This window comes from Xyrauchen texanus, chromosome 6 (assembly GCF_025860055.1).
Source record: "Xyrauchen texanus isolate HMW12.3.18 chromosome 6, RBS_HiC_50CHRs, whole genome shotgun sequence".
Classification (NCBI taxonomy): domain Eukaryota; kingdom Metazoa; phylum Chordata; class Actinopteri; order Cypriniformes; family Catostomidae; genus Xyrauchen; species Xyrauchen texanus.
The window spans coordinates 21,916,357-21,929,248 of NC_068281.1; the positions used below are offsets into that span (position 1 = coordinate 21,916,357).

The 12,892-nt window shown below is 35.9% G+C and overlaps 1 protein-coding gene across 2 annotated transcripts; it reads right to left on the reverse strand.

The window, feature by feature from the left end:
- Nucleotides 1-219: 219 nt before the first annotated feature.
- Nucleotides 220-12,609, reverse strand: LOC127645621 (dnaJ homolog subfamily B member 6-like). 2 transcript variants are annotated; one of them, XM_052129289.1, is made up of 10 exons: nucleotides 12,455-12,609; nucleotides 5,981-6,064; nucleotides 5,682-5,791; nucleotides 4,782-4,838; nucleotides 4,456-4,572; nucleotides 3,879-4,022; nucleotides 3,377-3,530; nucleotides 3,185-3,255; nucleotides 604-732; nucleotides 220-517 (listed from the first exon to the last, which is right to left on the reverse strand). In XM_052129289.1, the coding sequence occupies exons 2-10, from the start codon at nucleotides 6,043-6,045 to the stop codon at nucleotides 450-452; spliced, it is 915 nt and encodes a 304-aa protein (XP_051985249.1). In that variant the 5' UTR covers nucleotides 6,046-6,064; nucleotides 12,455-12,609; the 3' UTR covers nucleotides 220-449. The 2 variants fall into 2 exon arrangements, with proteins under 2 accessions (XP_051985249.1, XP_051985250.1); XM_052129290.1 differs by lacking the exons at nucleotides 220-517; nucleotides 604-732 and having other exon boundaries at nucleotides 2,453-3,255.
- Nucleotides 12,610-12,892: the final 283 nt, after the last annotated feature.

Below are 12,892 nucleotides of genomic sequence, written 5' to 3' on the forward strand. Positions count from 1 at the left end.
AGGCTTCTACAGTAATTGTCCTATGTGTTAAACACGTAAATGCTACCAAAGACCAAAAGTTTGGTCGTCTTCTATACATTAAATTCCTGCAAAGGCAAGAGCTTCTTTATTACAGACAAAAACACTGTACACTCTGATTCTGTGTCAATGAATTAATAAAATAAGTATAGATCATGTGAATGACAAATGTTCGGTTCCACATTAACACTACTCATTGCCTTTTTTATTTAGGTATATGTCACAGTTCAGACAGTGATCATTTATTTGCAATCATTATTGAATTTGTAGTGCCAAGGGAAAATTTTATACATTTCAGCCAACTCCGCAATAAAAAACAAAAACAAACAAAAAACATAAAAATGCCAGAATGTTGATCCAACCTCAACAGAGAATATCAACAGCTACCATATATCGGAATTTAGACTTTCAGTACAGATATAAAGCCAAATTTAGGATTCTTTGGTCTTTTTGGTCTCTCCATTCACAGGCATTCTCTTCCTCTTGACTCCAGCTTGCTCTGTTGGGATACATAACTTTTAAATATCACAAGGGTCATTCTAGAGCTCTAGGAATCTTACACAAAATATGAAATGGGCTCCTGACCTTTGCCTGTGATTTTATTTTGCTCCTCTCTCTGAGCTGACTGCCTTGCAGAATGTGAGGAGGTGGAGGAGTCAGGGAGCTCTCTCCTCTGTCTGTGACCCTCAGGCATGTCTATCTCCTGGGTGCTTCCTAGAGAGAGGGGTGTGGTTTAGTAACACTGGGAAGAGCACCATTTAAATAGGTGTAATGGTTATCTGCCTTTAATTTAAAATGGTTTTCTATACTAATTACAGTGTCTATTAGCAGTCAGCTTTACTCAAACTTTTTGACGATGAAAACTCTGCATTAAGCATGAAACCTGTTACATGAAAAGACATGCATTTAGAGAGCACTAACAAATTCACAGAGCTTGCTAGTTTGCATTCAGTTAGTACTTTGCATTGTTGAAAGGTACTGATCAAAACATTAGGGCGATGGCAAATTAATGTTATTCTACATAATACAGAGATTATACAAATTACCTGGACTTGATAACATTCCATGCGTAATTTATTATTTATAAAATACTTTGAGACATTACATTATTTCTGACATCTAAAACAGTGTTTTGCTTCTCCATCTCTACATTTCTCTTCAATTCAGTTCTATTCATTGGTTTAAGAACCCAGTAAAACATAATACCTTCCATTAATAATTGTAGTGAATAACATTCATTAACAAGCATTATTGCATTACATTTTCCCATTTGCATTCAAAATATAGCAGTAAGAAATGTCATAAAATATTTTTGGATGAGCATTACTAAATCTGCCAAGCATTAATGTCTGCTGATGACTTACTCTTGAAGGGGTTACTCACTTGTTGATATAACATATCAGGTGAACAGAATTAATTAAATTTGAGATATATACTTTTTAAATGCCATGTAAAATAATGCATTTTTATTATTTAAAGGAATAGTTCACCCAATAATAAAGAAAATTCTCTTACCATTTACTCACCTTCATGCCATCACAGATGTGTATGACGTTTTTCATCTGAAGAACACAAATTATGATTTTTAGAATAATATCTCTGCTCTGTAGGTCCTCACAATGCAAGTGAATGGTGGCCAGAACTCTGAAGGTCTAAATATCACATAAAGGTAGCATAAAAGTAATCCATATGACTCAAGTGGTTTAATCAATGTCTTCCGAAGCGACATAATCAGTTTTGGGTGAGAACAAACTAAAATATAACTCCTTTACACTGTACATCTAGTCATTGTAGTCTCTAGGCAAAAACATGATTTCAAGTTTGATTACACTTCCTAGTGCTTGATGCATGCACAGAGCACTAGATGGCACCTATAGGAAGTGTAATCGAGTTTGAAATCATGAATGCTAAAGAGACTGCTGTCAAGATTTACAGTGGAGTTACATATTGGTCTGTTCCCCCAAAACCAATTGGTTCGCTTCAGAAGACATTGATTTAACCCTTGGAGTCATATTTATTTACTTTTGTGATGCCTTTTTGTGATATTTGGACCTTCTATGTTCTGGCCACCATTCACTTGCATTGTATAGACCTACAAAATATCCTGCTAAAAATCTTCGTTTGTGTTCAGCAGACGAAAGAAAGTCATAAAAATCTTGGCATGAAGGTGAGTAAATGATGAGAAAATGTTAATTTTTTCCCTTTAAAATGCCTATATTGATATAGTAGTCCCTCGACATAACTAGACATATTATAATGTTCTGTTTTCCTACACCACCAAAAATTCCCTGCATTAATTATCAGGCCAATGTTTTCTATAAGGGTAAGAACGTTAGTTTAAGCAAACATCCAGCAACATGCTCCCTAATAATGGGATTTGAAAGAAAACCTATGATCACACTTTGTAAAAGCAAAACTACACAGACTGCAGGGCTGCCACATCCCAAAAAAGGATGAAACTCATTTATTTATTTATTTAGGTTCAAATTCTTTTACAAAGTACACAAAGTTTCTTGAATGTTCATCAGTTATATCACCTCCGATGCTCATCAGGTTATTTAACAATAACATTACGACTATAAACAACTTTTGTTGTCTTGCATGCAACAATGAGGGAAAAAAAAAAGTTTCATCAATCAAAAATAATACAAATTGCATATCAGTACAATGGACTCTATCAGCATTTACAAAGATTATGTTTAACAAACAAATAAGACAAGTTGCCATCAGGGTTTGAACAGTAAGTTAAGTATTCCAATTCCACACTCAGTTGGGAAAGTCATACACAATGCACAATTCTCTTATTCCTTAAAGCCCAAAAGTACTAATCAAAAGGCAATGTGCATTCACGAGGACACTGCAACACAGCAAAGTGCTTGCGGAAAGAAAAACTAATCTAACATTATGGTCCCAAATAAAAGTAAACAATTACGCACTCTGCCCAAAATACTGACAGTCCCATTTATAAATATATTAGCAACAATTGTTCTTGACGTTCTAAAAAAAAATAAAATGGGAAAAACAAACAAACCCACAAACAAGCAGAAAAACTAAATATACAGACATGTGAACAACAGTACTAACATTGTGTCTTTTTTAGCTCAAGTTTGTGCTGAAAGGACTCCATTATCTTACTTGTGTTCCAATCGCAGGAGCTGTTCCTTACCATTTATGGTTAAAGATTTTAACTGTCCATCTTCTTCCACTTCTACCCGTTCCTGTCCATTCTCAATGATTCTACAGAAACAAATAAATAGCACATTTACGAATTACATGTAGGACTAACCAGGGATTCAAAATTTGGTTTTATATTGTATATCTAAAATCTACAAAATTTGGGCTTTGGAAAGGTGTTTACCTTTTTGTTGTGATTTTCCTGCCATTGATGAATTTAGTGGAGGTTGACACAGAGCGGAAGTTGCCCATCCCTCCACCGCCTCCCCCGCCACCTATCGAGCTTGAGGAGAAGGAGGTAAAGCCACCTCCTCCCATATGCCCAAAGGGGCTGAAACCTACAGTAGAAAAATAAAACCATGCACATTTAATACAGAGTTAAAATACTAGTAATTATATCCACATGGTACCATTTGTATTGGTGGATAAAACGTCTTCACAAAATACTATGGAAATGTGTTTAATACTATCAAAAAAACAAAGTGCAATTTCAGCACCAGTCAAAGCTAATCCGTAAAATATCTTGTTGCATTTACAGCAATGGCTGTAAATATATGTGGCCTGATGCTTATAGAACATACATTCTTATGGTATTGGTCTTAATTTTAAGCAGTTACTTTTGCATTTGTACTTTTGCATTAGTTTCATAGAACTTGAAATGAGCAAAAATATTTGTAACATCTGACCTGCATTAAAAGATGAAAACCCAGCACCAAAAGGTGGGAAGCCACCAAAGCCCCCAAAAAACGACCCGCCTGTCCGGCTTCTGGTCATATCCCGTTGATGTCTCCGACCACCACCAAAGAAGTCATCAGCAAATGGATCTCCCCCTAAAAGTCCCAAAAAAACTTTTTTAGAGCTGTCTGCATGCAAGCTTTATTCAGTTATGTATCGAAAGATTTACTGTAGAAATTCAAAAGATATCAGAATCAGAATCAGCTTTATTGCCAAGTATGCTTACACATACAAGGAATTTGTCTAGGTGACAGGAGCTTCCAGTAAACAACAATACAACAATACCAAAAACAGCAGCAAGACATAGGTAATTAAAAACAAAAAAGAATACAAAATAAATAATTATACATACAGGTATCCACACATACACTCACCTTCATACATATCCACATACACACACATAGTGCAAATCTAATACAATCTGTTATATAAGAACAAAAAACTGTATATTATGTATGTAAACGGATAAAATTAAAAAAACTGATTACACCAATCACGTCGGAAGTAAATGAACACATTCTTACTCACCAAAGAAGTCTGCAAATGGATCACGTCCACCAAAGAATTCCCTGAAGACATCATCTGGATTGCGGAATGTGAATCCTCCAAAGTGGTCACCATTATAATGACCTCCTCCTCCTACTCCTGTCCAAATTGAGAAAGGTGACATGTTCAAGCATTTTGGACAAAGGCCTAGCATAAAGCAGTTCCTTTGTGATCCTCACAACAACAACAAAAGTAAGCTTAGTATTGGGATATTAAATAATGGCAAAGGGGAAAATATACATATAAAATCCAATTTTACAATTTTACCAAACCTTAGTATATTAAAATACATTGAAGCAAGCATTTACCTCCACCTCCTGCTAAGCCCTCTTTGCCATACCTATCGTATATATTCCTTTTGTTTGCTGAAAGAATGAAGAGAAATAAACAACATTTGCTACATTCATTCATAGTAAAGTTGAAAATACAAAAAGTTTTTATTCCATATCAAATCTCTATAATCTAGCAACTGGATAACTTATGCATAAACCTTGAGTCACAAGCACTAGACACACAAAGTGGGACACTTTGCCCAGTAAGTGGAAGCGCCGTATTGGATCGTTATTAATTTGTTTGGAAACTCCCAGAGAGGCCCACCATAAAATATGGTGGCTCAAACCTCTGAACACAACTATTCCTTCTAAAGGATTGTCTCAAAAGTGCAGAGTCTGTATAAGGCTGATAAGTCTGTTAGGGCTACAATTGACACCGGAAATGTTTTAGATAGCATGCCTCTCATTTCAACAACACAGTGAGAGTTTGAGTAATAAGCAGAGTCATTTTTGGCTCCAAGCAGCTTGTATGCAGCATATTGACAAACTTGTCACTCTTCTGAAATTGACCCCGTTTACAACTGGAATTAAGAAAATCTTGTGCATGTTTCTGTAGGTGCTTTTTCACATTTTCCAGTTCGCCAGTTCTGGCAAAGTTCAAATACTTGTTTTAGCACAGCAGTTGATTGACAGCGTTTTACACCTCAAATGTGATGTTTTCATGTCAATTTTTACTCTCTCTGTATGTGGCTTTTGTGATGTGATCACAAATATTTACAATTAAGCGCTGACCACCACTAGTGATTAAGACCTTAATACCAGGTGTAAATGGAGTCACTGCAACCACAGGCAGAGTAGGGGTAATATAAAAGAAAAAAGTCAATTTGCTTACACAACTGAGAAAGAAGTTATAAACTTGTGAATGTTAAGACATACCATCTGAAAGGACTTCATATGCCTCTGAAAGCTCTTTAAACTTATGTTCTGCCTCGTCCTTATTGTCCGGGTTCTTATCTGGATGCCACCTGAGAGCTAGTTTCCTGTAACTACAAGGGACAGGCAGCATGGGTAATTGAGAAATTAATGAGTCTAGAAAAACAGAATAACAATGAACATAACTGAAAAAAAGCTATTCATTACAATGTTACTGTTTTGTGTAACTTAATTCAAATAGACTGTTGATTAGCATGTGTTTTAGATGTATAAAGAGAAGCATGTTAAATCAAAGAACTCACGCTTTTTTGATGTCATCCGGAGATGCCATTTTCTGCACTCCTAGAATCTGGTAATAGTCCACCATGACTTCAGAGGGCCAGCAACTTCAATAGATGGCAAGCAAATGAGAAGAAAAAAATCAGCACATTTCTTAAAGCCAAAATGAAACCACATTAACAAACCATTTTACAACTGTAATGTGACAAATTTCTGAGTAATGTCATTTTTAACAAGAAAAATCTATTTTTCCATCAGAAATGGACTGGATTGTAAAAAGTGGAGATAAGACAAGTGATGAGGGAGATGTCAGCAAAAAAAAAAAAAAGGAATGAAATTTCAGAGGCTAATCAAGTCATTACATTTTGTGAGAACATATTGAATGTGACGCATTAGCAGAGCACTAGATGGCACTAGGAAGTGTAATTAAGCATGAAATCATGATCACCAAGGAGAGTATGGTCAAGATTTATAGAGAAAAGGAAGTTACATGTTGGTCTGTTTCTACCCCAAAAAACGATTTTATTGCCCCAGAAGACATGGATTAAACCACTGGAGTCTTATGGATTACTTTTATGCTACCTTTAAGTTTTGGTCACCATTAACTTAAATTGTATGGACCTACAGAGCTGATATTTTCTTCTAAATTTCTACATTTGTGTTCAGCAAAAGAAAGTAGGGCTGAATGATTTGGACAGTCATTTTGCAATTGCAATTTGAACTGCAATGTGATAAACAAAAAACTAGGAAGTGATTCCTTTTGACCAAATTTGGTGATGTTTTTCCCATGTTCTACTGCCAATAAAACTGGGCTACTCTTTGAGGGTTCACACTTTCACTATTAAAAATTGTATTTTATCTAAATTACACAATGATGATTCATCGACATTATAGACATTACAGTCTTATCGTCCGTTAATGCTGATATTCTGTAAAGCTGCTTTGAAACGATGTGTGTTGTGAAAGGCGCTATACAAATAAAATTGACTTGACTTGAGTCAACTTTATAAAAATAGAAAAAAGAAACTGTCTTCGTATTCACATTGTACCTGTCCACTGTGTATGGGTTTTATACACTTTGTGATACTGTCTCAGCCCACTATTCATTATAACACATTTTTTGGAACCCAGTCAACTTATTGATTATTATTATAAAGAGTTCTAATCTTTCTAGCTTTTATTTTGGCAACATCTGCATGAAGAGTTTCTGTGTGTAGCTGAAATCACAACTCTATAATGCACTCCTCATTTTAAATGGTTAGTTCACCCAAAACTGAAAATTATTTAATGATATACAGAACACAAATTAAGATTTTTAAAATAATATTTCAGCTCTGTAGGTCCTCACAATGCAAGTGAATGGGTGCCAAAATCCACATAATGGGAGCATAGAAGTAATTCATATGACTCAGTGGTTAAATCAATGTGATCAGACACAATATGATAGTTGTGGGTGAGAAACAGGTCAATATTGAAGTCATTTTGTTTTATTTACCATCAATTTTCCTCCCTGCCCAGTAGGGGGTGATATGCATGAAGAATGTGAATCACTAAAAACAGAAGGAGAAAGTAACAGTGAAAGTGGAGATAGATTGAATGAGTAGGGAAGATAATTTATAGTAAAAAAGTACTTAAAGGTGCTGTAAATGATTTTAGCATTCTGAAGCCTTCACATGACTCATCTGTTGAAATATCCACACCCCCTCATTCCAAAATCCAGTGGCTGTCAAATTCAACAGTGGCACAATAGCGCCCTCAACTGACAAACATTATGAGTCATTGCCTCAATGATCCGCTTCAAATACATCACGAAGCTTCAATGTCCGCGTATACATTTTTGTTTGCTGTTTACCAAGTCTACAGCTGTCACAGAGACCGGTGAGATATCTCAGGACACTTATTTCATTAATATCTTTAAGGGAGAAGGAACATTTTTTGCATACATTTCTATGAAATAATCGCATTCAGTACCTTTAAATATTGATCTGTTTCTCACTCACATCTACCATTTTGTTTCTGTAGACATGGATTTAACCACCAAAGTTGTCTGGAGTACTTTTATGTTGCCCTTATGTGGATTTTGCAGCTTCAAAATTTTGGCACCAATTCACTTGCATTGTATGGACCAACAAAGCTGAGAATTTCTTCTAAACATCTTCGTTTTAACTAAGCAGATGAAAGAAAGTCATACATGTCTGGGATGGCATGAGGGTAAGTGATGAGATCATTTTCATTTTTGGGTGACCTATTACTTTAACATCTCCTGGCCATGGGGTTTATTATTTGTTTTGTATATTAACTTGTAGTGGCCAAACATATTTGGAATTATGCAAAAGTGAAATAAAACTACGACTGGTCTTTACTGTCTGATTATAATACATGAATAACTTTTAACGCTACTAAAGTTATTCAGTCATGAGCAATGAGTGGTTGTATCATTTCATAATTTCCTTTAATGCTTATTATTATTGACATACTAGACAGACATACTATTTAGCCATTTCTCTATCCTCTTTCACTTTTGGCCTGTTATCAAGATAAACGAATGGTAATCTTGCGATCAACCTAGAATGAGCACACCTGGTTTAAAATATAATTCACTCAGCACTCGTAAGCAAAGCAAACTACACCAAACTCGGAGCCCATCTATTACTCTGAGCACGGGTTGTTGAGAAGCACAGAACTGCTCTGAACACAATACAATCAGGACAGAACAGAACAGCAAACTTAAAAAGAGCAGCTCGAGCTGACTATTTATTTATTGATTTAATTAAATTGCAGCCCTCTGCCATTTAATATTGCATGAAGTCATATCATATTTTGATTAACTTTGCAGCCCTAAGAAAAGTCATGCAAATCTGGAATTGAGTGAGGGTAAGTAAATATGAGAGGATTTTCATTTTAGGGTGAATTATTCCTTTAAGATAGTAAATAGGGGCACTTGTCTGTATTTACTGTACATTGACAGTGATCACGTGTGTGACATGGTGACATTTTGTTATATTATTATATGAGAATGGGTAACTGCAATACAGGTAAGCGTGACACATCCACACAGCAAAGTCTGACAATAACACTATTTGCACTATCCGTTAAAAAAAGAGCATCACACAGCACACATTCATACGTTTAGACAAACTTAAGAGATTTTGTTTTTAATGATCTTAAAATAAAAAATATATATATATATATATATATATATATATATATATATATATATATATATTTAAAGGCTTATACATAAAAGCATTGCGTTTATACTGTATGTACACTTTATCTACATCTAAATAACTTCTAAACACATTAGCAATAATAATGATGCAATAAAATCTTTTGATTGTACATATGCTTGTGGTTATGATAACCTGTGACAGAAAATAAAAGTCTGCAAGCAGGGGCGGAGCTAGGGGTGGCCAGGGGTGGCCACGGCCACCATGGAAATAATCGCGGCCACCCCACTGGCCACCCCGATCGTAATTACGATCTATTATAAATAATAATAATAATTTCAGTAGAAATTGATCAAAAGGACCTCGATCGATCATGGCTAAACTATTACGTTCAGACTGCTGAAACTATCGCGACAGTTTAATCATTAAATAAAAAAAAATAATAAAAAAAATAAATAAAAAAAGTTTAATCATTAAACTATCGCGAGGCAAATGTGCTATCGCGAGAGTTTCCGTAGTGCACGTTTCCAACATTCGACTGTGAAGAGGGGTGCAGCTTCGTTTTGGTGCCTGGATCAACTCGTGTTTGAGCACACAAACACATCTATTCAGGTGAGTTATTAATATCAGATAAATTATTATTTTAGTTCCTTTCAACTCTTTGTGTCAGTGAAGTTGTATCAAAGTGAACAGTTAGGAAGCAGTTGGCTTTATATTAGCTGACTTGACTTGGATGCTCGGAACTATTTCCATGTTATCTCTGAATATATAAGGACATTTATTAAGTTATGTTTTTATCATGAGACTTTTAATGTGATTCAACATTCCAATATAATTACTAGCCTAGGTTTTAGGTCGATTTTATATACAGTATAACAAAAACATTCTAATCTTTGTTCAATAATAGTCCTCCATTTTTGTTTGTTTTTTTCAAACATGATGTTAATGTTGAAATGTTTTGCTCAGGTGTATTTATGTCAGACAGTCAGTGAAATGTGTGGAAAATGAAAAGAAAGGCACCAGATATAGCATCCTTCTTCAGGAAGAGTAGCAAGAAGCAGCCAAATGACTCTAAGACACAGGAGAATAATAGGCAGGATGAAAGAGAGAAAGAACAGACTGACCCAGAGAGTGAGGGAGAAGAATCTCCAGAGAGCACAAGCCCAAGAGAAATGTTAGGTATACCTCCACTCACACACTTGAGTACTCTACTGGTATATATGTTTGAATACAACAAGTGATATAGAAATCAATAATATATAAAACTGTTTAAAGTGTATGAAAACCAACTGAGACTGATTTTTGTATTCTAGCACTTTCTCAGACAGTTCAGGAGACAAACTTTGAGAATGAAGAGGAGCCAACTACCAGTAACCACGCTGACCTAATAGGACCTCCAGGTAAACTACAGTACCTATCACACATACCTTGATTATACAGGTGAAACTCGAAAAATTAGAATATCGTGCAAAAATTATAATTTTGATGATTATGGCTTACAGCTTATGAAAACCCCAAATTCAAAATATCAGAAAATTAGAATAATATTACATGAAATCAATAAAAAAAAGGATTTTAAATACAGAAATGTCGGCCCTCTGAAAAGTATAATCATGCATATGTGTATAGTTATATATACTAAATATATTAGTTTCACTTTTTAATTTGAATTACTGAAATACGCAAACTTTTGCACAATATTAAAAAATAAATAAATAAAGTGATCTTGAACATGATTTTCTGGTCCTGTTTAAACTGTTTTTTTTTTTTTTTCAGCATTGGGAAATATGTATTCTGTTTTCAAAGTGAATTTCCTAAGTTTTATTTGATTAAATAACTTGAGGGTGAGTAAAATTATGACACACAGTTATTTGGTGAACTTTAATAAAAATGTCATTGTAGGCTAGCTATTGTACATTATACATCATTGTGATTTTGGGCACCTACAATACTTTAAAAATTATTTTAAGGTTGGATGAGTGCCATGTTTGTTTGCAAAATTATGTTTTTTGTGCCACCCCAGAGTAAATGCTGGCCCCTGCCCGGCCACCCCTATGCAAAATTCCTGGCTCCGCCACTGTCTGCAAGACACTGTAAAAATGGTGAATGCTCATTCTGCAATACAATTGATATGTGACCATTGCTCGTAAGGTCAGTTTTCCCAACAGCAGCGCCTGACGCTATCAGGCTGCTTTCATTTCAGAACAGCAGCATGTGATGACCCCATTTTATCCTTTAATGACTCAGAATCCATTCATGTGTGGCACACACCTTAGGACACTGACTGCATGTGTAACAGTAGCCAGCTTGTAGGTAGCTGTGCAGTGTGTGGAAACCTCACTTCACTGGCCTCAGGAGGCACACTAGTAACTGAGGCTGGAGGCAGTAACCTTTTAACCTCCTTGTTAGCATGCCCACCTCCCATGCCTGAGACCCTCATATCCTGCTCTGAGAACATCAGCAGGACCAGTTACAGTGGTGCCATAACCAGCGGTTGGAGTCAGGTTTAGGGGGGTGAGTGTAACATTAGCCAGCTGGCAGGTAGCTGTGCAGTGTGTAAACCTCACTCACCGGCCTCAAAAGGCACACTAGCGACTGACGCTAAAGGCTGTAGCCTTTAGCCTCCCACAACGGAGATCCCGGTTCGAATCCCGTTTGGAGCAGGACCAGTTACACATGGATGGGTTTGCATTCTCAAAGCAAACTCTTAAACTCTCACGGAGTGATGGTAAGGATGCATGTCTTTATTCATGTACACTAAAGATTAATATTTTTTTGGAATATGTAGTCCAAGTGCAGTTATAACACCTGTTATAACTGCACAGACTTAATGTGTTAACACTACATTTCTAATTACACTCCATTAAATAAGTAATGGATTAAACATAACAAAAAAAAACACATAAATAAATAATATATACAGTACATGCGTTGTCAATATGTGCAGTGTGTGACAACAATTGTATTAATCTGGCCATCCTTTTTTTGTATATCTAGGTGCAAATCTACTAGTATACTTATCGTATGACTGCCATGCTATGTCAACAAGCTAACTAACCTTAAACGAAACAAGTTAAACACCTAATTTAATCACATCTGCATGAATATTAAAATGCTTGTCCTGATAACATTTTGCCTGCACTTACAGGACACCAAGAACAGCGATATTACGTGCTGTTGTTCATATTTCGACCTGGCAACGCTGCCATCTTCCAGACGAGCTAGCTAGCAACATGGCTATCAGTTGGCGAGCAGGAACTGTTTTATTTTTCTCGTTAAACACACATCTCGCGTAACCCGGGACAACATACTTGATACTTAACCTACCTTGTGTTTTAACTGGCAGAAGCAACTGCTCTATGTTTGGTGCACTTCGACGCTGAATCGAGCTGATGTGATAAGCATCTAAGTATCCGGAAACAATGCGAAAAGTCTGTATCTTTTTGTTTCAGAGTATTTGACGTCACATCCTGTTCGAGCAGGCTTTCGCGCTTTTGGCTTCAGTTAATCGAAAATAAATACATTTGCGGAGGATTCCACACCCCATAGCTGTTATTAGGTCGTAAAATAGTAATCTCGGTGCGTTTTCGCCCACTGTATGAAAATTACTGGTGGTTATTATTGCTGTATTTCATGTTGTCATAGGGGCCGTTCACACCGAACACGTTTTGCGTCCGTTTGATTTCTTTGGTAAATATGCGTTAGACGGACCTATCTGACCGTTGCGCCGTAGTTTTTAGAGACTGTGAACTGTTAAAAAAGGCC